Below are 24,704 nucleotides of genomic sequence, written 5' to 3'. Positions count from 1 at the left end.
CCGCCCCCACCCCCACCCCCCCCTCCGTAGTCTGCCCGGCGACGACGACATGGCCCTGAACATGGCGTCCATACGGGACACCAAGTGGCTGACGCTGGAGGTGTGCCGGCAGTTCCAGCGGGGCACGTGCTCGCGGAGCGACGAGGAGTGCAAGTTCGCCCACCCGCCCAAGAGCTGCCAGGTGGAGAACGGCCGCGTCATCGCCTGCTTCGACTCGCTGAAGGTGAGAGAGTCGTGCGGCCGCCTGGTTGGGGTTTGATTGACTGACTGATTGAGTGATTGATTGATTGATTGGTTGATTGTGTGATCCCGGACGAGCCCCCATTTGTCATAGCGGGCTCTTGCCATGACAAATAAAGGGTCCCTTTGGTCCTTTGAGCTCAATTCATCATGTAAGACTTACAGTACAATGCACACATACAATACTTAGGATACAATGCTGTGGCTGCGGTTCTGGTTCCGCTTCACTCCATCACGTTGCTGTGTCCATTACGAAAGAACATTCTTCTTCTTGCGAAAATAACAGATCTACTAGAGGGCTTGTAGATTTGACACCATTGCTGGGGGGGGGGGGCAGCAGTGGCTCAGGGGTAGAACGGCCGGATGGTAACCGCGAGGTTACCAGTTCGATCCCGGGCTCCCCCAGAGTTAGTGTGGAAGTGTCCTTGAGCAAGACGCTGAACCCCTAGTTGCTCCCGATGAGCAGGTTGGTGCCTTGCATGGTTTCCTCCGCCGCATCAGTGTATGAATGTGTGTGTGAATGGGTGAATGTAATGCACAATCTATATAAAGCGCTTTGGATAAAAGCGCTATATAAATGTAGCCTGGTAAACCCCCCTCCCTCCGGAAATCTCATTTTGATTTCAGGAAGGAGGTCTGGGATCGCTCAGGGAGTAAAGCTGCCCGAACCGCTGCGTGTTCGAACCAATCAGCGGCTGCTAGGGGCGGGATCATCCAATCACCTGCCAAGTAGCTTGAAAAAATGAAAATGCCGTCTGTCATCGATTCTGCTTCAGGAGTCTCAGATGGAAGTAGGCTGTGAAACAAAATGTGTGTCGCAAGCTTCTTCCATTTGACAGAGTCAGGTTAATATAAATGCACCATTTACCATTTACCATCGTATGATCAAGTATAAATAGGCCCTAAGTTGTTCATATCCGTACTCTCTTATTAATTAGTATTGCTGGAAGCAGGCGGGCTCCTAATTGTTGTTCTATGAAATGTGACTCCAGAACTCCCTGTGTACTTTATTATTCAGCCTGTTAATTTGACAGCATATTCATCACTGTCTTTGCAATCCCCTCAGCCATCCAATTTAACTTGCTGATTTTTCTCCCCACTTTTCTCGCCAAACCACGTTTTGCGGGTTTGAGATCGTGCATCATGCACACGGGCGGACTAGGCTTCGAATTCTCCCGAAGGCGATGGAAAGTGAAAGTGAAAATGGCGTTACCCGAGCCTGGTTTTGAGTTGGCAGATTATTCTCCTTTCTTATAAAATAAAATACCACCTCTGCTGGTTGTGATTAGGCTTATATTGTAGCCGAAACACAATGTTGTTTTTTGTGCATTTCGTCCCACATGAACCCATTATGACCGGGAACGCATCTGTGTCATTTTAATATTTCTTTGGCTGTTCAAAAATAGCTCATATCGCGGCACTCTGTCCGCCACCGGTTGTCTCGCTTGACGACGAGGCTCACACACTCTCAACACTACTACGTGACGTAGAAGAGAAAGGTCAGCACCTAGCGGGTGCTAATGGGTGCTGGGTGTAGGCTGTCTGCTCAAATTAGCGCGCGGTCTCGGGTCTCCCATGCTAATGCTGCACTCACCGAGACAAGCCTGACCTATTGGAGCTAAAAGCCAAACAGCTCTCCTGTCAGGTTCTCTGCCACCCGTGTGTGTGTGTGTGTGTGTGTGTGTGTGTGTGTGTGTGTGTGTGTGTGTGTGTGTGTGTGTGTGTGTGTGTGTGTGTGTGTGTGTGTGTGTGTGTGTGTGTGTGTGTGTGTGTGTGTGTGTGTGTGTGTGTGTGTGTGTGTTCGTACTTGTGAGGGCCAAATGTCCCCCCACAAGTATAGTAGAATAGGCTCTATGCTCAGCAGCCATATTGGAAAGAAATTGGGCCTCTTCTTACTTCCTTCACAGGTGTTACCAATGATACTAATGAAGGCTCTGTTCCATTCTGGTCAGGGTGCTGATATCGTGCATGTTGGCTCACTAGAAACACTCCATTTTGGTTCCCAACTGGCCCCTTATGGTGGGTGTGTAACTCTGAGAGTGTACAAATGGAACCAAATGGACCCGTAAGGGTCCATTTGGTTCCATTTGTACACTCTCAGAGTTATGGGGGTCCTTGAAAATAAGACAACCACTATGCCACACTAAATGGAACAGAGCCTTAATTAGTATCATTGGTAACACCTGTGAAGGAAGTAAGGAAGGGGCCCAATTCATTCCCAATATGGCTGCTGTGCATAGAGCCTATTTGAGAAGTAGACATTATTAGGACAATTTCCACAGGAGAAAGGGTTGTTTGATGGTTAAAGATTTTTACAATTAGGCTTACATTTAGGAAATGTTTGGGGTTGGGATTTGGCATTTAGAAATTAGGTTTAGGGGTTAGCTAGCGTTAAGCCTGATTTTTACTGGGTTGCGCGTCGGGGTCGCACACCGAAAATAGCCATACACGTAGCTTGTAGACAGGCTATTTTCATCTTTAGGCTTTTTTCATCCGAAAATGTTGATGTCCTTACAAGCTGTGGTGGGAAAAAAGTACTCAAATGTTTTACTTAAGTAAGAGCATCACAACTGCAATGTAGATTCGGTTGCATGTAAAAGTTCCGGATTAAAATTGTACTTCATACCAAAGTATTGGTATCAAAATGTACTTAAAGTAACAAAAGTAAAAGTACTAAAATGTTTGAAAATAGCAGATCTACAAGCTCACAACGCGTTGCGATGCAACGCGGTGTGAGCTTGTAGATCTGCTATTTTCAAATTGCCTAGGTATAAAATAGGGCTGCTAAAATAGTGGTTTAATGTATGTTTTATAATGTAATCATTTATATCTTTATCATTTATATCTGCTCAAGTTTTCAAATAATTGTAGTGCAGTAAAAAGTACAATATTTGCCTCTGAGATGTAGTGGAGTAGAAGTACAAGTATAGACAATTGGAAATACTCCAGTAAAGTACCTGAACATTGTACGTAAGTACAGTACTTGAGTAAATGTACTTAGTTACTTTACATCACTGCTAACAAGTATAGCACTACGTGTGAGTGTGTATGCGTCTGTGTGCGTGTGCATCTATGCTCGTGTGTACGTTAACCCATTAAGACCTGGAACTGTGTCATTTTTAGATTTGAGCTATTTTATACTTTGGGCTATTCAAAAATAGCAGATATACAACGAGCTTGTAGATCTGCTATTTTTGAAAAATCGTGAAAATGTGTGCAAATATTTGAATATAAATATATTTTAAAGCGAACATTTTTAACTCAATCTTTGCTTCTGGGGGGTCCCTGGAACAAAATATTTTGATGGGGTTCCGCAGCCAAATACATATGATTTTGGGGGTCCTTGACATGAAAAAGTTTGAGAACCACTGATATAGAAACTTATGTTTTTCAGAAAACTGTTGGGATTTAGGAGACATGTAGAATCGGCTTCAGGTCTCAATGGGTTAAGCGTTTTGTTTTTATACGCTCAGGTTTAGCGTTACCGCGCCATGTCCGTCATGCTAGCTGCCGCGGCGGACCACAACACCCGATCCTATACCTCTTAGGCGTATAGCACGCCTTCTATTCCTGGGAGCTCATCCGCCAGCTGCCTGCTGCACATAAACATGACAACAAACAACATAAAAAAAGCGAAATCGAGCGCAGCCCCGCTGCGGAGTCCTATGTGTGACAGTTTGCACGGCAGCCCCCTTAAACCCTGAATGTCACAAGATTATAGCTGGAGATTCTTTTCAGGGTTTGGGACCCTTTAGGACTTTAACGATGCCCTCTTAACCCATTAAGACCTGGAACGCATCTGTGTCACTTTAGATTTCTTTGGCCATTCAAAAATAGCAGATCTACAAGCTTGGCTATGAGCTTGTAGATCTGCTATTTTTTGTTGAAAAATCATGGATTTTTTTTAAGCAAACATTTTTAACTCAAATCTTTGCTTCTAGGGATTCTACAAATGTCTTCTAAATCCTAACAAAAATCCTAGTGGTTTTCAAACTTTTTCATGTCAAGGACCCCAAAATTATATATTTGATCGCGGACCCCCATCTCAAAATATGTTGTTCCAGGGACCCCCCAGAAGCAAAGATTTTAGTAAAAAAAATCACTTAAAAGATTTGCAGAAATTTTCACGATTTTTCAAAAATAGCAGATCTACAAGCTCGTAGCGCGGCACTCGGTGCCGCGCTATGAGCTTGTAGATCTGCTATTTTTGAATAGCCCAAAGAAATCTAAAAGTTACACAGATGCGTTCCAGGTCTTAAACGGTTAACGGTACGATTCTCAAATTGACCCATACAGGTCTGTAACTCTTGAGCGGGTTTGGTTCCATTTGTGCACTCTCAGAGTTGCGCATCCCCTCAAGGAACCATGAGGGTCCCCTGGACCACACTTCGAGACCCACTGGTGTAGCAGAGTGTTTCCAGTGAGCCGACTGTGCCGACATGCAACAATACCAGCACCCTGACTCCTGTTTGACCTGAATGGAAAAAGAGTATCATTGCTAATGATAATAGGAAGTAAGGAAGAGGCCCAATTTCTTGCCGCTGCGGTGCATAGAGCAGTGGTTCTCAAAGTGGGGTCCGGGGACCCCCAAGGGAGTTCCAGGGGGTCCCCAGCTAAGTGATAGATAGTTAGGAACCAAATGGACCCTTATGTCTATAACTCAGAGAGTGTACAGATGGACGTTAACATTGATTTTACAATATAAATTGGGGTCCCAGAGATAGAAATGTCAGTAAATGGGGGTCCGTAGCCTCATGCATGTCTGGGGGTCCTTGAAATCGAAATGGTTGAGAATCACTGCCGGACTAGAGCCGTAAAACATCTTCTCTCATGGGGGTACCTTGGCATATCTTTTCAAACGGGGGTCCGCGGGGCTAATACGGGTCAATTTGGCGGTCCTTGACATGGAGAAAAGATTTGGTTTGAGATCCACCGAATAGAGTCTATTGAATAGCTCCTTCAGTGAAGACGTCAGACAGGAGACCATAAAACTATATCATTTTCCTATCTCCTTGTAAAGCCTCTGCTGCTGTATGCTCTCATAACCCTTTATTGGGAGGATTACGTCATCGCCGTCGAGGCAGAAACCTTGTATCTCCATATCAACTTTTGATGTCTTTTCAGTAAGTGAGTGCCCTACTTCGTCATAGTACAATGTCACACAAAAGTAGCAGCGAATAGCCAATCTCCGAGCTCATCACGTGAGCTTGTAGATCTGGTATTTTTTTTTGAAAAGTTCATGAAAAGTATTAACATACTGCAAAAAGTATCAGTACTGCAATGTAGAAATACTCTGTTACAAGTAAAAGTCTGGAATTCAGAATTAATACTCAATAGTAAAAAGGTATTGGTATCAAAATGTACTTAAAGTATCAAAAGTAGAAAGTACTCATTATGCAGAATGTCCCATTTCACAAGTTTTCAAATGTACAAAATGTATACTAATCATTTGAAAATAGCAGATCTACAAGCTCACAATGCGTCGCATCGCGACGCATTGTGAGCTTGTAGATCGGCTATTTTCAAATGGTAGAAATGTACATAGGGCTGAAGTTATTAATGAATGTTTAATTTGTAATAATAATCAAAATCTTCAAAGTAACTAGTAAGTCAAGTTTTCAAATAATTGTAGTGGAGTAAAAGTACAATATTTGCCTCTGAGATGCAGTGGAGTAGAAGTAAAAGTACAGAACATTGGAAAAACTCCAGTAAAGTAAAAATACCTCAAAAAGTGTGCTTACAAAGTAAGTACAGTACTTGAGTACAAGTACTTAGTTACTTTACAACACTGCTGAAAAAGTAACAGTTTTGGACATGCAAGGTTTCCAATGCCGCGACAGTGCCGATAAATAAAGGCCTTTTTTTTTTACAGCATTTTCCGCAGATGTTCCGCACTCTCGGCTCGGGCTCGAGCCCTCTCTCCCGATTCTCTTTTTTTTTTGTCTTCCCAAGGTCCCGGCCTGTTAACAAGGTCGCTTGACACAAGGGCTCTCCACACCGTTCCCGAAAATTAGACACATCCGCAGTGAAAGAGCAACGCAGTATATTTTCAAAAACAGGGGGGGAAAGAGAAGGGAAGGGAGGGGAGAAGCCCACAGCTGCGACAATGATAAATAGCCTTAAGAAACTGGAGCAAGAAATCTGGAACTTGTGAGGAAAAAAGCTCAGTTTTTTTGTGTGTGTGTGAACTATCTATAGCGTAGTTTTAACCATTTAAAACCCCCTGTAGTCTAAGTGAGTTACAACTGTACTTTGAACACTTTTTTTTCCTCCACCTACACCCAAATTTTCTTCGCCAAAAATATATTTTTGGCTAATAATGTTTCCCCCAGAATATGGACTCTGGTTAAAGTCAAAGCGACCTTTTAGAGGCGAGAACCACAGAGGAACCTAGCATCCCTATTGTGAGTGGGGGAACATTAGGCGAAAATAGCCGATCTACTAAGAGCTAGTAGATCGGATAATTCTTCGGCGAAGAGATTTGGAAGGGGGGAAAAGGAGTGGACCAAGCACAGAGCTGACCCCGGTTAGGTTTACTCAAGTATAGAGCGGTGGTTCCCAAAGCAGTGGGTCGGGACACAATTTGTTTTTTTTTATGGGTCACAAGTCAATATCCGTTTTTGTTTCCTAAAACTTTTTTAATGATTATTTCAAAAGATTTTCAAACATTTCACAAAAAAAATAAAAATCTAAATGTTAAGGAAAAAAAAAATGCATATATTTACCCCCAAAATAAATTCCATACATTTTATATACTTAATAAGTAGTGAAAATAGCCGATCTACAAGACACATTGTGAGCTAGTTCAAATATCAAAATCAAATATCTCTTTTGGATCTCAAGCCCGGTATAGAGGGTTTCAGTGGATAGATTTAGACCCCGTCTTTTCACCGCAGACTTGTTGAGCTCGGTACCAACGGGGCTTCGTATACTGTCCTGGAAACTCCTCCGATCGTATGTTATCGCATCAGGGACCGCTCCGCATGTGTGTGTGTGTGTGTGTGTGTGTGTGTGTGTGTCGAGGAACCCGTCTGATGTCGTTAAATCAGGCCCTAACTCTATTTTTACTGCGCCGTGCTGCATTACCGCCTGGGGTCCCGTGAGAGTTCCAGTTACAGATCCTTTTTTTTTTTGAGGTGGGGGCTCCCGTTAGTATGTTGGTCGTACGCCGGGGGTAGCCCCCCCCCCCCCCCCCCCATTAAAAAAATAGAAAAAAAAAAACCAAGGACCCAACCCCCAATGCTATATTTACATTTCGTCTGCGTCGGGGCGGTATAACCTCATACGTTACTTTCCAGGATTCAAATTCAAAAGTAGCAGATCTACAAGCTGGCAAACGCGACGCGTTTCGAGCTTGTAGATCTGCTCGTTTTTAGATGCCTCTGTGTGACGCTGTAGTATGATCAAGTAAGGGCGTTGATTTACGGAAAAAACACGTTTGGAGATGAGAGTTTTCTGCCCGGCATCAACGATTTCATCAGCAAATTGTTGAGCTACACCACACTGTCATGTGACTCCTCTATTCCTCCATGGAATTAACCCTTTCAGTTCGGGAACACATCTTTGTCATTTTAGGTTTGAGTTATGACCATTATTTTATACTTTGGCTATTCAGAAATAGCAGATATACAAGCTCATAGCGCGGCACCGTGTGCCGCGCTATGAGCTTGTAGATCTGCTATTTTTGAAAAATCTTGAAAATTTGCGCAAATCTTTCAATATATATATATATTTAAAGCGAACATTTGTAACTCAACTCTTTTACCTCTGGAGGTCCCTGGAACAAAATATTTTACACTTTAAAAAATATATGTTAAAAAAAAGATTTTCGAAGATAGCAGATCTACAAGCTCATGGTGCGGCACTCGGTGCCGCACCATGAGCTTGTATATCGGCTATTTTTGAATAGCCAAATATATCTAAAAAATGAGAGAGATGTGTTCCCGGATTTAATGGGTTACGGGTCATGTCGCCCCACACAACTTGGCTCACAGCTCCGTAACTTTCACCCCGATGTCTTGATTTATACCTCTGGACGCGCATCGCATGTCAGCGGTGGAAAGTAGCCGAGTACTTTTACTCAAGTTCTGTACCTCCAGTACAATTCTGAGGTACTTTGAGTATTTCCGTTTTTGCAATACTTTATACTGCAACTCCACTACATCTCAAAGAAGTAAACATTGCACTTTTTACTCCGCTACAATTATTTGACAGCTTTAATTACTAGTTACTTTACAGGATTAGATTGTTATTACAAGACGTACTATTTTATCCTTTGGATTGTTAATACAAGACATTATCCATTGGCTATTAAAAGATGTTTGACAAATTCTGACAAACATGAAGTATATTTTGTTTCCATTACTTTTCACTTATTTATTCAAGTAAAAAAAAAGAAATTAATTCTTCCACCACTGCCGGAAAATAGATGACCAATAAGCTCATAGAGCGACGCAGTGTGACGTTGTACTGTAGATTGGCAATTTCGTGTTTTTTTTTTTATCCCACGATGTTGTAAACCCATTTTTTCACCCAGTGCCAATTGCCTATGCAATCCTGTACGCTACTCTCCCTCTGCCCGCCTAGGGAGAGCCCAGAACTGAGCTCATGCCTCCTTCAATGCAGATTGGCTATTTTCAACGCACGAGGGGGTGCGCAGCCGAGTACAAGTCGTGCTTTCGGTAAGGACACGACGTTCGCCCTCACTTGCACCAAAAAGCCCAAACTGCAGTTTGACGGGCGCGCAACGCGCTGCCACTTTATCGCACGTATCCCCGGGCCCGCCGCTGGCGTGGGTCATTTTATTTATCCGACGGGCTAAAAACAAGCCTTATTTATGGTGCTATCAGCTGTGTTCCTAGACAAGGGCTTAGTTCATGGTTAAGCCATGGCTGAGTTATTGCTCGGCAATCAGCCATTGACTGACGGCCTCCCACAGCTGCCCGCCCGTATCAGGGTCCCCGTGGCGGCTTAATGAGCCGACAGCTGACGCCGCTCGACATCGATTTTTGTTATTGCGGCCACGCAAAAAAAAAACGGGGGGGGGGGGGGGGGGGGGGCTTGACATTCATTCCCCGGGCTCCCGTTTTATACGTTGCTTTCTTTCAGTGGTGGAAAGTAACTAGGCACATTTACTTAAGTACTGTACTTAAGTAAAATGTTGAAGTATTTGTACTTTACTTGAGTATGTCCAATTTCTTATACTTTTACTTCTACTCCACTACCTCTGGGATCCAAATATTGTACTTTTACTCCAAAACATACATTACCCGCTTCAGCCCTATATACATTTTGGCCATTTGAAAACAGCAGATCTACAAGCTCACAATGCGTCGCATCGCGACGCATTGTGAGCTTGTAGATCTGCTGTTTTCAAAGGATTTTTTATGAATTGTATACATTTGAAAACTTAAGAAACGGGACATTCTGCGTACTTTTACTTTTGATACTTTAAGTACATTTTGATACCAATACTTTTGTACGTGTAAGTGCATTTTCAATTCCAAACGTTAGCTTGTAGCAGAGTATTTCTACATTGCCGTATTGGTACTTTTACTCAAGTAAAATATTTGAGTACTTTTTCCACCGGTTCTCTCTTTTCTTTTGCGGTCCGCTCGAAAAACTCAACCTCGGTCGATCTCTCGAGAGGAGAGGGGCCGATCGAAGTGGGTTCTGACCTCAATAAGACAGCGATTTGAAGAAGAGGTACTCCTATCGATACCACAATGTAGAAATACTCTGTTACACAAGTACAAGCCCGGTATTCAAAATGTACTTGAGCGAAACTGCAAAGGTATTGCCATTAAAATATACTATACTACCAAAAGTAAAAGTACTCATTATGCAAAATGTTCTTTTGAAAATGGCAGATCTACAAGCTCACACACTTTGAACATAATATGCCTTTTGAGCTTTAGATCGGCATTTTTTCAAATAGCCATAGATAGTGTATATATATATATAGAACCGAAATGGTTAATGAATGTTTTGTATTCAAATGTTCAAAGTAACTAGTAACTAAAGCTTTCAAGTAATTGTAGTGGAGTAAAAGTACTACATTTGCCTCTGACATGTAGTGGAGTAGACGTCAAAGTATTTACAATTGGAAATACTCCAGTAAAGTCAAATTTTACTCAATTGCAGTACATGTACTTAGTTACATTCCACCACTGCAATAAGGTGCTTCACTCTTTTTTAACGCCGTCTTTAATCAAAGGGTCCCTTGGAGAGAAAGGGAACACGCTGACAAATGAGAGTTGTTTGATCAGCAGTGAGAAAGAGGCTGCGGTGGAAGTGAGGGGAACGGAGGCAGTTTATAGCCTGTCTTACGCCAGTGGCTCAAAGTGCGGTCCGGGGGACCCTCAGGGGTACTTGAGGGGGTTCCAGGGGGTCCCCGGCAACATAGCATCACAATCGTTTTAACCACTGCATCCATTTATATGTTGGCTATAGTATATATATAGCAGTGGTGTGAAGTAAGTAAGTATATTTACTTAAGTACTGTACTTGAGTTCAATTTCGAAGCTAATTTACTTTACTGGAGTATTTCCAATTTTCAGTATTTCTTACTTCTACTCCACTACATCTCAGAGGCAAATATTATACTTTTACTCCACTACAATTATAGGAAAACTTTAGTTACTACTAGTTACTTTGTAGATTTTAATTATTATTACAAAACATACATTAACCACTTCAGCCCTATATACATTTCGGCCATTTGAAAATAGCAGATCTACAAGCTCACAATGCGTCGCGATGCGACGCATTGTGAGCTTGTAGATCTGCTATTTTCCAAAGATTCTTATGCATTTTAGACATAATGATAACTTGTGAAACGGGACATTCTGCGTAATGAGTACTCTCTACTTTTGGTACGTGAAGTACAATTTCATATCAATACTTTTGTACCTTTACTCAAGTACATTTTGAATTCCGGTCTTTTACTTGTAACAGTAGTATATCCACACTGCAGTGTTGATACTTTTGCTTCTCGAAAATGTTTGGAGAACATTACATGAACATAAATCTTCTCGTCTGGGGGTCCCTGGCACCAAACGTTTTCAGATGGGGGGGTCGGTCTGCGGCCCAAATATATATATATATATATATATATATATATATATATATATATATATATATATATATATATATATATATATATATATATATTTGGGGGTCCTTGGCACGGAAACGTTTGAGAACCGCTGTCTTGCACATCATCTTTCTGGAAGCAGGCAGCGTGTTCTGTCAGCCAAGTGTCCAGGGAGGAGATCTATTATTACTGTCAGCCAGTCCAGCCCCGCTACCTCATGTCAACCTGTACACCACCCTGTCTGTCTGTCTGTCTGTCTGTCTGTCTGTCTGTCTGTCTCTAAAGCCGTACAATATGGTCCGTCGTAGGGACGGCGTTGCACCGCCGAAAAATAGCAGACCTACAAGCTCGCAACGCGTCGCGTCCGCGACGCGTTGCGAGCTTGTAGGTCTGCTATTTCGGGCACGCAAGTATAAATGAGGCTTCTTTCTCTCTCTCATTCCCGCTGTCTCCCTCCCTCTCTCCCTATGGCTCCTGCTCTCTCCCTCTCTCTCTGTCCTCCCTCTCTCTCTCCTATGGCTCCTGCTCTCTCCCTCTCTCTCTGTCCTCCCTCTCTCTCTCTCTCTCTCTCTCTCTCTCTCTCTCTCTCTCTCTCTGTCCTCTCTCTCTCTCTCTCTCTCCCCCTCTAAATGAGAATACAGGATTCTCTGTTACTTTTAACTCGTGCCCCCGTCTCTCTCACGGGAGTCTTCCCCTTGAGAGAGAGAGAGAGAGAGAGAGAGAGAGAAAGAGAGAAAGAGAGAGAGAGAGAGAGAGAGAGAGAGAGAGAGAGAGAGAGAGAGAGAGAGAGAGAGAGAGAGAGAGAGAGAGAGAGAGAGAGAGAGAGAGAGAGAGAGAGAGAGAGAGAGAGAGAGAGAGAGAGAGAGAGAGAGAGAGAGAGAGAGAGAGAGAGAGAGAGAGAGAGAGAGAGGGTCTCCTCACCCTCCTCTCTGAAAAATGAGTTAATAATAATTTTACGATATAAATTGAGGTCCCAGAGATAGAAATGCCATTAAATGGGGGTCCGTAGCCTGCCTAAATGCATGTCAAACTGGGGTCCTTGAATTAAAATCACTGCTAGAGCTGTACACATCTTCTTATGGGGGTCCCTGGCATATCTTTTCAAATGGAGGTCCGCGGGCTAATAAGTGTCAATTTGGGGGTCCTTGACATGAAAAAGTTTAAGAACCACTGCTCTAGACTTTGTAAACCTCAGACCTGAGTTTAGTCTGCACTTGGACCGCTTTTTCCCCCAACTACACCAAATCTCTTCGTCAAAAATAGCCTGAGCGGCTATTCTGCCTACAAATCCACAAAGTGCACTAGCTACGTTTTTGGACAACTCTGCCTTATCCCAAACGTCAAATTAGCCTCTGTGATTTTGGGGGATAAGCAATGACGTCAAAAACATATGCATTTAGTGTAATATCACTTAACCCATTTGGCTGACCAATTTCAAACACTTTTAAACCCTTTTGTCATTTAGATTATTTGCGTAATTACTGCGCTTTGGCTTTATTTTTGCCGAATGTTCATTAACATTAAATACCTTGACATGAAAAAAGTTTGGGAACCATTGCAGTAAGGGAAGTGGCATGGTGGTGACAGTTGAGTTGACTGACTAGGGACCTGTTTAAAAAAGGAATCGGATCACGAGATTAACTTGTAAACACTTTATATGAAGATACAAGCAGGTGGCTGAGAGTTATGGGCTCTATTTACTGTTGTCCCCACAGCTGTGCTGAAACTCTCCTTTCAACTTTCAACCTGGTGTCTCTAGTTAAGGCATGAAATTATAGGTGATAGATACAAATTATAAAGAGTTATGTCATTTATGTTTGTGAATACATTTGTATTTTGTCCAATCTGAATGGTAGAGTATGTTAACACAATATAACTTGTACAATTGGGGTGGTTGTATTTGGTCTCCCTGCTCTTCTATTGAGACATTTTAGATCCTGTGTCGACTTCGGACACGACCTTTGACCCCATCCTGTTTCTGGTTTGACTGGAATTTTGACCTTTTGACCTGAAGGTCGACATTCTATATCTCAGCTGAGCAAGCGGGCATGCTCTATTAGTTCAATGGTAAAAAAAAAAATTGCAGCACTTGCGCAGGAAAACCCAGGTTCAAATTTGGCCGCCTCACGCATATTCACACGGCGGCCATATTGCCATTAAGTCAATGAAATGCCACCCCAGTTGCCACAGCAACGCAATGTTAAATTCCAAAATGGCCACCGTGTGAATATAGACTATACAGAAACAAGAGATAGGGCCACATGGCTCAGCAAAGGCTTAACTCATTCAGCGCCAATGACGTGTTTTTGGTGTTTCCAGTGTTTTTCCACCAGACGGAAAAAATGAAAAAGAAGATGAAAGGTGGAAAAAGAAAAGAAAAAGCCCTTTTCTCTGCCTTCTGTTGTTGTGGGGGAAAACCACCCCTCTTTCAACTGCCCATATCTATAGAATGGACGATTTTTTTCTCAGAGAGACCCCCCTACATCTTTTAAAGCGATTGTTGTGAAGGATAGTATATTCTGTGATTTTTCAAAGGTGAGCGAAAACACTCGAAAATCGCTGGCACTGGCGACTAATAGACAATGTTTTTTTTTCTGGCACCGAATGAGTTAATTATTACCAAAATAGGTGATTACTCTTTCATCGCCGTTAGCCCCAGGGCTCATTTACAATGCAGCACTAATAATGCCTACTCACCCAGTGGTGTAAAGTAACTAAGTACATTTAGTTAAGTACTGTACTTAAGTACAATTCTGAGGTACAGTATTTGTACTTTACTGGAGTATTTCCAATGTCCAATACTTTTACTTCTACTCCACTACATCTCAGAGGCAAATATTGTACTTTTACTCCACTACAAATATTTGAAAACTTTAGTTACTAGTTACTTTGCAGATATAAATGATTACATTATAAAACATACATTAACCACTGTATCCTTGTTTTATACCCAGGCTATTTTCAAACATTTTAGTACTTTAACTTTTTGTACTTTACGTACATTTTGATACCAATACTTTTGTACTTTTACGTTTTAAGTCAATTTTGAATTCCGGACTTTCACTTGTAACCAGAGTGCTTCTACATTGGAGTATCGATACTTTTACTCAAGTAAAACATTCGAGTACTTTTTTTTCCACCTCTGCTACAGTACTCACCCACCACACTCGAACTTTGCTTTAGTGTGAAGTCATTTTTTTTCTGACGTTGGCCCAAACAGAGGACACCTCACACACTAGACTAGCGCAGCGGCGCATTGTGCAGCAGAGCACACGGAGGGTTTTTTTTTGTGGCGGGGTTTGGGTGAAGGTGCTGACTCACTGTGGATTTGTGCTGCGTAAACATTGCACTGGCATAATAATGACTTGTGGGGGTGTGTGGGTTGTCGAGGCAAGCCAGCCAGCAGCTGCAAATTGCTGCTAGCGCCCCAGCGTCTAAAATAATGAACACTTAACCCGTTGAGGACGGGAACGCGTCCCCGTGTCATTTTAGATTCGAGTCAATATCACTTTATACTTTAGGATATAAAAAAATAGCAGATCTACAAGCTCATAGCGCGTCACTTCGTGGTATGATCTGCCATTTTTGAAAAATCTTGAAAATGTGTGCAAATCTTTGAATATATATGTATTTTTAAGCGAACATTTTTAACTCAAATCTTTGCTTCTGGGGGTGCCTGGAACAATGTATTTTGAGATGGGGGTCCGCGGCCAAATACACATGATTTTGGGGGTCCTTGACATGATAAAGTTTGAGAACCACCGTAGCAACACAAGATTTTTCAAAAAACGTTTAGGTTTTCGAAGACATTTGAAGAATCCCCCAGAAGCAAAGATTTGAGTTACAAATGTTCGCGTAAAAAAAAAAAAAGTGTGATTTTTCAAAAAATAGCAGATCTACAAGTATATCTGCTCATTTTTTTTTTGAATAGCCAAAGAAATCTTAAAATGACGTTCCCGGGCCTTAATGGGTTAAGCAAAGTTCAAACCGCCGCAACCCTCACCTCACTGAATGGTTGGCAATGACTGAGACATCCACTGCTGTAAGGTTGAGATCTGCATTTAACACATTTAACACATTTAACACATTTAACAGCGTAAAAGTCTGAAGTGTCGGCGCATTTTATTTTGCCCTTGGCTGGCATTCAGTCGAATGCTGCGTTCCGGAACGCATTGATTTGCACAACAGGAAGGATATTCATATGCACAGTATACTAACTTCTCTCCTAGGAAGGAGGTGACAGAGTAAACCCTAGGAGGGCTTATAACAGAACCTCACCTTTAACATCACATTATATCACACTTACCATTGAAATAGAATAAGTAACTTAGCGTATTGTAATTACAATAAGTTAAAGGGATAGTTCACCCCCAAAATGGCTTTTTTAGTATTAGTCACCCGATGGAGACTTGAATTCATGGATATTGTTTTGTTTTTGTCGCATTCCTAAGCCAATAATTTAATGACCAGCAGCGGTTCCGGTAGGAGACACAAAGAGTCTCCTTTGTGTCTTTCTGAATTCAAGTCTCCATAGGGTGACTAATCGATAGAAAAAAAGTATTTTCGGTGAACTATCCCTTTAAGTTACTTATGGTAATTAGAATAAGTTAAGTTACTTATTGTAATTACAATAAGTAACTTAACATATTGTAATTACAAAAAGTGAAGTTATTTATTGTAGCTACTTATTTATTTATTGTAGTAACTTATTTTAACTATGTGAACCCTAGTGTCCTTATTCTGGGGTGAACATTTGGCGGAAATAGCAGATCTATAAGGTCGCAACGTGTCACAACACGATGCTTTGTGAGCTTGTAGATCGGCATAAGATATCAAGTGTAGAGGGATTAGGGGGGCCCGACGGTCAACGGTCGAAATTCGGTCTCTCACTCGAGAGACGGCAATTGCTTGACAAGTAGTACTGGCCAGTGCTCATGAGCACAACATCATCTCCCCCCATGGCCAAGCGGGGATCACCCTTTGGATGAGCGATAGGTGGAAATCTGGTCCCTCTTGCGGTTCGAATCCCAGGTAGAACATATAAACTAGCGGATTGTAGCTTTGAAATGGAAAGTGTTAAAATCGCCTTTCGATGTGTGCTCGCCCCATTACGGGCAGCACCCAGAGAACAAGCGGGCCTTTGAGGGCTCTCTCTCTCTCTCTCTCTCTCTCTCTCTCTCTCTCTCTCAGTCTAACAGATCTGAGTGCCTGAGCCATGGTGCAAGGCCAAGGTTGACACAGCCAGTGGCGGAAAGTAACTAAGTACATGTACTCGAATAACTGTACTGTAAACTTTTTGGGTATTTTTTACTTTACCTTTCACTACATATCAGAGGCAAATATTGTACTTTTTACTCTACTACAATTATTTGACTTATAACTGCAGTGGAGTTAAACAAAAGTACAATATTTGCCTCCGAGATGTAGCAGAGTATAACATATTGAAAAGAAAAGGAAATGGGGGGGAAAAGTACCTCAAAATTGTACTTAAGTGCAGTACTTGAGTAAAAGTACTTAGTTACTTCCCACCCACCGCTGGGGCCTGGGGTTAGTAGGGGGATGGGATCACATAAACAGTCTTCTGTGTTAACGCAGAGAGGAGTGACCTGCAGAGAAAAAAAACACATCGGCCAAAATGCTGCTGGCTTTGCATTTTCCGTTTGGCCCGCGCTTTGCATCGAGGTCTAAACCCAAGGTGAGAAATGACTGCTGTCACCGCCACCCAAGCCCTCGATGACGGCTCTCTCTTCTGTCAAAAATACCCCCGATGCAGCAAGCAGCGTTGCCAGATTTAGCGAGAGAAATAAGCAACCGGGTCTATGAAAACGAGCCCCAAAAGAACGCATGAGCACAACCTATTACGTCGTCTATTTGAAAATAGCCGATCTACAAGCTCACAACGTGTCGCGGTCCTTGACGCGAAAGTGTTCGAGAACCACTGGTTTAAACGACATTTAGGAAGCAAGCTCCGAAATACTGTACTTTAGAAACAAGCCCCCCCCCCCAAAAAAAAAAAACGCAACCCGCAACCACCAATATTTACCAGCGACTTTACTGAAGAAAAAAAAAGAGCCCCAAAGTCGCTTATAATTAGCGGACATGGCAACACCGGCAGCAAGCGGGGCGTCCGGGCTTCTATAATGCCGCCCTCAGCATTTCTTCTCCTTTTTTTGTAGCCCCCCCCCCCCCTCCCCCCTCCCTTATCCCCGTGGGGGGGTTTCAGAAACGATGCATCTCTATGCTACAATTACCTGTCTCTCTGAATAGCACAAAAAAAAAAGACCATACTGTATATAACGTCCCTTCTGTCCGGCTTTAAAAAAAAATTGCGTTCGCATCAAGTTCAGGAGTCGGGGGGGGGCGGGGGGGGGGGGTGGTTGTCAACGCAGGCGTGTCAGGGATTTTGTGTTTGGTTTAGAATCGATGTTAACCCATTGAGACCGGGAAAGCATTTCTGTGTCATTTTTAAGATTTATTTGGCTATTCAAAAATAGCAGATATACAAACTCATAGCTACGAGCTTGTAGATCTACTGTTTTTTTGTTTTAATCTTGATTTTTTTTTTTTGGGCAAATCTTTGAATATATATATTTTTTAAAGCAAAGATTTTAACTCAAATGTTTACTTCTGGGGATTCTACATGTCATTTTAAAAAAAAACTTTTGTTGCATATCAGTGGTTCTCAAACTTTTTCACGTCAACGACCACCCAAAATGACATGTCTTTGGCTGCGGACCCCCATCTCAAAATGTTTTGTTCCGGGGACCCCCAGAAGCAAAGATTTGAGTTAACACTCAAAGTTAACACTCAGAGTTAACACTCAGAGTTAACGCTCATAGCGCGGCACTCGGTGCCGCGCTATGAGCTTGTAGATCTGCTATTTTTGAATAGCCAAAAGTATACAATAATGGTTAAAGTGGTTAAAATGACACAGATGCGTTCCCGGTCTTGATGGGTTAAAATGACAAGGAGCCTGTTTGATCTTTTCTACCGCCCGACAGTTTACATTAGGAAATGCATGTTCACCGAGGGGGCTTACAAGCTGTAGTCATGCTGTTTATTTGCATCTTGTCCGTCCTAGTAACAGCTTTGAAGCCTGATTTGTTTAATACTTCCTGGCATGCTGGTGTGGCGCGTGCCGGAAATGGGCAATACAGGAAATGGGTGAGCTTGGAGATCGGGGCTATTTTAATGCGTGTGACATTGTCGTACGATGTCTGTCGAGTTTGTCCAAAGAACGCGCAGTTACTTTTACTCTGCTGGAGTATTTCCAATTGTTTATACTTTTACTTCTACTCCAATACATCTCAGAGGCGAATATTGTACTTTTTACTCCACTACAATTATTTGAAAACTTTAGTTACTAGTAGTTACTTTGCAGATATAAATGATTACATTATAAAACACACATTAAACACTGTAGCCCTGTTTTAATACCCAGGCTATTTGAAAATAGCAGATCTACAAGCTCACAACGCGTCGCGATGCGACGCGTTGTGAGCTTGTAGATCGGCTATTTTCAAACATTTTAGTCCTTTTACTTTTGGTACTTCAAGTACATTTTGATACCAATACTTTTGCACTTTTACTCAAGTAAAATTTTAATTCCGGACTTTTACTTGTAACAGAGTATTTCTACATTGCAGTATTGATACTTTTACTTAAAGGGATATTTCACTTTCAAAAAAACTTTGGGTCATTTTATAATCTACTCAGGCTTCTGTGAGCCCCCCAGACCGTTTTTAAGTTGCTTGATTCAGTATTTAGATACTATACAAACCCATTATAACTTCAAACTCCATTTTTAACATGTTAGATTCATCGAAAACACCCGTCCTTGGTTCTGGTGACTCACCCTGCCCTCCTAATACGCGAGGGGGCCGTGTTTTTTCGATTCCTTTTTTCATTTATTGTATTTAATTGTTTTAATTGTATTCAATTTGTTTCATTTTCCAAAACAAATATTAAAAATAAATGAAAAAAGTAATCGAAAAAACACGGCCCCTTTGCGTATTAGGAGGGCAGGGTGAATCACCAGAACCAAGGACGGGTGTTTTTGATGAATCTAACATGAAAAATGGAGTTTGAAGTTATAATGGGTTTGTATAGGAAGGGGGCGTGTCTGATAAAATGAATATCAAATATCTAAATAATGAATCAAGCAACTTCAAAACGGTCTGGGGGGCTCACAAAAGCCTGTGTAGACGATAAAATGACCCAAAGTTTTTCTGAAAGTGAAATATCGCTTTAAGTAAAACGTGTGAGTACTTTTCCCACCACAGCCAAGTCAGTGTGTTAAAGTTGCCACTAGTGTGAGCACGCCTTCCTCATTACTTTCCCTCATTACTCCCCTCCCCCGTGACAATTACGTACGGGGACAGTGGCATTCATTACAGGACCTTGTGACGGCACTACACTGTGATGTAGTGCCCTGTCTGCCTGCCGCCAGTGCTGCTATATCCGTTTATTATACGCAACTTTGGCTTTGTTTTACTGTTAAGTCACCGTTTTTTGGGGCTTGTTTCCAAAGTGCAATGGTGAAAAGTAACTAAGTACATTTACTCAAGTGCTGTGCTTAAAGTACACGTTTGAGGTATTTTGACTTTACTGGAGTTTTATGAAATATGAAATAGCCGATCTGCAAGCTCACAATGCGTCGCGATGCATTGTGAGCTTGTAGATCGGCTATTTTCCAAAATGTGTACATGTTATACATTTGAAAACGTGTGAAATGGGACATTCTGCATAATTAGTACTTTCTACTTTTGGTACTTTTAAGTACATTTTGATACCAATAATGTTGTACTTTTTGAATTCCCGGACTCTTACTTGTAACAGAGTATTTCTACACTGCAGTACTGATACTTTTACTTAAGTAGAACATGTGAGTGTGTGTGTGATCATGCAACCTTGTCGCTTCTCTTTGGCTTGTTTTCGTAGAACTGTGTGCAGTGCTTGTTTCTCAAGCAAAATCTGGCAACACGTCTGCCTGCTGGCCAGAAAGGCCTGTCTCGACTTTAAGGAACGTCTGAGGCCAACCGTCTGTCTGTCTGTCTGTCTGGATGGAATAAATGCAATGGCACCAGTCATGTGACTGTGTCACACTAGCCGTGACTGTCACAATGGCCTTTTGTCTGCGTTCCTTTTTTTCTTTTTTTTCATCATTCCTCTCTCTTCTTTCCAGCTGGTTCTCTCTGGCGCTCTGTGTCTCTGTCTCTGTCCCCCCCATGTCTGCTGACTCTGTGATTTCCATGTCCTCTGCTAGAGTCACATTTAGGCTCGCACAGCATCGGCCCGTTTAGTCCATCCGCGACGGCTCTATTACGGCGGTTGTGTCACGGTGTCTGAAGCCTTGACGCAGCGTTTCCCGTTTATTGCAGTGTTCATTTCTTCGACGACAAATGTTCGTCGACTACCTTTTTTCACGGCTACCTTTTTTTCAAAACTAAATGGAAAGTAAGTTATGATGACCAAAACTAACACTAGACTTTGAAGCGTTGTGAGCTTGTAGATCGGCTATTTTCAGCATGCAACCAAGTGTGAAATCTGCCATTACGACGCCATCAAAATACATTTTTGTCGACAAAATCAACTGTAGATTTAGTCGACTAAAACTCAAACTTTTCAGATGACTAAAACTAGACTAGAGCTAAAACTTTTCAGATGACTAAAATACGACAAAAACTAAATGACATTTTATTCAAAAGACTATCACCATCAGCAATGTTTGGAATTCGCCAATCAGGATGGAATATGAAATGTCGGACAGATCCTTCTTGATCTCTTGACTCTAGAGATAATCTGTACCGATTTGCGTGATGTTTGGACAAAATGTGTAGGCACACGCAAAGTTTTACACAAATCGGTGCAGTTATAGGTAAAAACACCTATCGGCCCGTTACAGCGCCACCATGAGGCTGATTTGAACAGTTTCAAGTGGCATTTCTTCCTCGGCCTAGTGGGAATATGCGTGCAGAATTTCACGGAAATCGCACGCTGTGTTCATGATTTGAGGCATTTTATTCAAAATGGAGCACTTTTGAAGCCAATCTCAGTCAATCAAGATGGAGTATGAAAAATCTGAAAGACCCGTTTCGTTTAATTACTACTGTGTACCGATTTGCGTGATTTTTTGACAAAATCTTTACGATTTGCCTCCTGGTGGCGCTATAACAGGCCCATGTGAAGACTTTGGGGCAGAGGTTCCAGGGAGTGTGTGTGTGCACAGTTTCGCTGCCATCAAGTCAACGGTCATGCCTTTGGCTTGGCGGAGACAATAATCAAAATCAACAAAGAAACATTGTAACTCAAGTTTTCAAATAATTGTTGTGGAGTAGAAGTAAAAGTGTTGAAAATTGTAAAAAGTACCTGAGTAAAGTATTTGAGTAAATGTACTTATAGTTACTTTCCACCACTGCGTTTTTGAATGGGTGTGTTAGGTTCATCGCGTTGAAACACAACGCAGCACAGTCGTCTGTAAAACTAGAACAAAAAAGGATGCATACTGTATACGAGATGATCCAGGAATCTTTTTTTCACTCTTATTTAGGGGGGGGGAGAAAAAAGCCATGGTGCTGCAAAGCCTACTCTCTGAAGAATAGCTGTCTGCATATATAACATGCATGCTGAACATTTTCAAACACTAGTTCTTGCATATTAAAATAAGTAATGCACCAAAAAAGAAAAGCCCCCAGACTTTATAGGAGGATTTCTTAAAAAAACATTATAAGCGAATGTGTTATTGTTTTCATTAATTTTTCAGTTCTGGTCTGGCAACGGCGTTCCTCCCCCTCACATGTTTTAACACCAGGTGACCTCCATCCCTGAGTGGGCGTCAATAACAACCTATCAGGGGCTTGCTTTTTCTCTCCCTTAAGCCCTATTTTATACTTTTGCTATTCAAAAATAGCTCGCTTGTAGAAAGCATCTGTGTCATTTTAGATTTTAGAGTTCGCTATACAAAAACAGCAGATATACAAGCTCGCAGCGCGTCACTTTGTGCCGCGCTGCGAGCTTGTACATCAGCTATTTTTGAACATTTTCAAAGAAATCTTGAAAGCGTGAGAACTACGGATTTCCAAGGCATTTGTACAATAGGCCTCAGGTCTTAAGTAAAACATCTGAGTACTTCTTCCACTACTGGTCTTGCTTGCTTTCTTGCTTTCTCACTGTCTCTCTCTCTCCGTGAGTTGACCGCGTCCCAGCCGTATCGAGTTCCGGATCCCAGTATCTCCTCGGTGTCGGGGCAAGAAATCTCGTATCTCCATATTTCAAACTTTTTATGTTTTTCGTTTCATAAATGAATGCCCTACTTTACTAGTCATACTAAGGCGTCCCTCAAAAGTAGGAAAACATAGCTGATCTACAAGCTCACAACGCGCCGTGATACAACAGGTTGTAGATCGCCTACTTTTATGAGGGTTTTCACAGAAAATAGCCGATCGGCAAGCTCACAACGCGTCGCAGCGCCTACAATAACAGAAAAGTAACAGAGAACAGAAACTACAGAAGTATAGAGCCCTGAGGAGCTCCAGTCATCCATATGGGGTTTAAGTGGTTAATTAACGTCCTTATTAACAGTACAGGCAGTACAGCCAAAAGGTTATGCTAGAGAAAAAGATAACACAAAAAAGCCCTAAGGGGCTTGTTTCCATTGTGGTCTGTGTGGGGACACAGATTCCTAACCCCCCCCCCCCAAATCTGCTGTGTAGGAATAAGGAACACAAAAATCACACCCAGTGTGAAGAGAGTGGTGCCTTTGAATTAATGTAACTGGTTGCATCCTTGTGTTGCAATCAGCTGCAGCTGTTGAGGCCGTCCTCAAACGGACGGACGGACGGACGGACGGACGGACCCACACACACGGTCAAGTGTAGGAGTGGCTGGCACCACTCTAAAATAAAAACGGAACGAGGAAAAAGGGCGAGTTGTGTAAAATTAATTGAAGACGGTCGCAAAAGGCAGGAAGGGGCCTATGTGACAGGTTCAGCCGGGCACGGAGGAGGAGGAGGACTTTTTAGACCAATTATCAGAAAACGGCAAGGATTCGAGAGAGGAGGGGGGGAAAAGTTTCGAGACTCCCCCCCCCCCCCACCACCCACACCCAACCCCTAATAGGAGAAGGCCCCTGACAGCGTCCACCCAGTGGAACAGGAACAAGTTTTTCACACCCAAAAAGTTTCCTATACCATTGGGTTTTTCAAACTTTTACATTTCAACGACCTCCCATAACTTTGAGAGTTACAGACCCGTAAGTAGCAGTGGCTCTCAAACATTTTCATGTCAAGGACCCCCCAAAATGATATGTATTTGGCCACGGACCCCCCCCCCCCCCCATCTCAAAATATGTTGTTCCAGGGACCCCCCCGGAAGCAATGATTTGAGTTACAAATGTTCACTTTAGAAAATATATATATTCAAAGATTTGCACAAATATTCAAGATTTTTTTGAAAATATTTTTGAATAGCCCAAAGTATAACGTATGGATAAAGGGGTTAAAATGATTGTGACACTTTATTAACACATTTTGCCCCCTGGTCCCCCCCCCCCCCCCCCCGCCCCCCAAGGAACCCCTTTGAGAACCAGGGCTGTAAGGGTCCATGGGGTAACCCCTACCTCAAGGAACTCTGAGGGTCCCCGGACCGCACTTTGAGAACCACCGTCCTAATAGTACGGTTTATTTTTGCAGAAGTCAATGTTTTTCAGGTAAACTCTTTAAAAAAAACAACACTTTAAATACTCCCAGCTTCGGGTGTGTGTGTGTGTGTGTGTGTGTGTGTGTGTGTGTGTGTGTGTGTGTGTGTGTGTGGGGGGGGGGGCTGTTTTAGGAAGCCCCCCGGCGAACATGAACTCCCCCCCCCCTCTCTTGTTTTAGAAGATGGGGCTCGGCCCCACCCCGCCGCATTCCTCCGAGTAATCCTCTCCAACCCGGGGCCACACCCCTGTGGGGGGGCAGAGCAAACACGTTCGGAGAGGGGGAATGTATGTATGTACGCGTGTGTGTGTGTGTGTGTTCGGAGGCAGCAGTCGGCGGGCCGCATTTTGCCCAGGGGGTCACACACACACACACACACACACACACACACACACACACACACACACACACACACACACACACACACACACACACACACACACACACACACACACACACACAATGAACTGACTTCAGATTAACGTGTGTGTGTGTGTGTGAGAGAGAGGGGGGGTGGCAGTACGCTTTGATGGAGGCGGAGAGCTTTGATGAGCCCTGAGGAGACACACACACACACACACACACACACACACACACACACACACACACACCCCGGCCCTACCTTCCCAATTCAAACCTTGCCAGATTTCATTTGATCCGTGTGATTTCACCCG

The 24,704-nt window shown here is 42.6% G+C and overlaps 1 protein-coding gene across 11 annotated transcripts in view; it reads left to right on the top strand.

Annotated features, from left to right (window-relative positions):
• Positions 1-24,704, top strand: part of LOC311041087 (muscleblind-like protein 2a) — a 162,288-nt gene that overhangs the window by 40,354 nt on the left and 97,230 nt on the right. For all 11 annotated transcript variants that reach the window (XM_084051544.1, XM_084051540.1, XM_084051541.1 and 8 more), the window contains exon 2: positions 1-223. This exon is cut by the window's left edge and continues 1,047 nt beyond it. In XM_084051544.1, coding sequence (XP_083907670.1) covers positions 50-223 — 174 coding nt within the window. In that variant the 5' untranslated portion in view covers positions 1-49. The remainder of the gene's footprint in view (positions 224-24,704) is intronic.

Source organism: Gymnoscopelus microlampas (genome assembly GCF_963454915.1).
Source record: "Gymnoscopelus microlampas genome assembly, chromosome: 24".
In the NCBI taxonomy this organism is placed as follows: domain Eukaryota; kingdom Metazoa; phylum Chordata; class Actinopteri; order Myctophiformes; family Myctophidae; genus Gymnoscopelus; species Gymnoscopelus microlampas.
The sequence above is the reverse complement of the archived record's forward strand: the minus strand, read 5'-3'. Positions and strand labels throughout refer to the sequence as shown.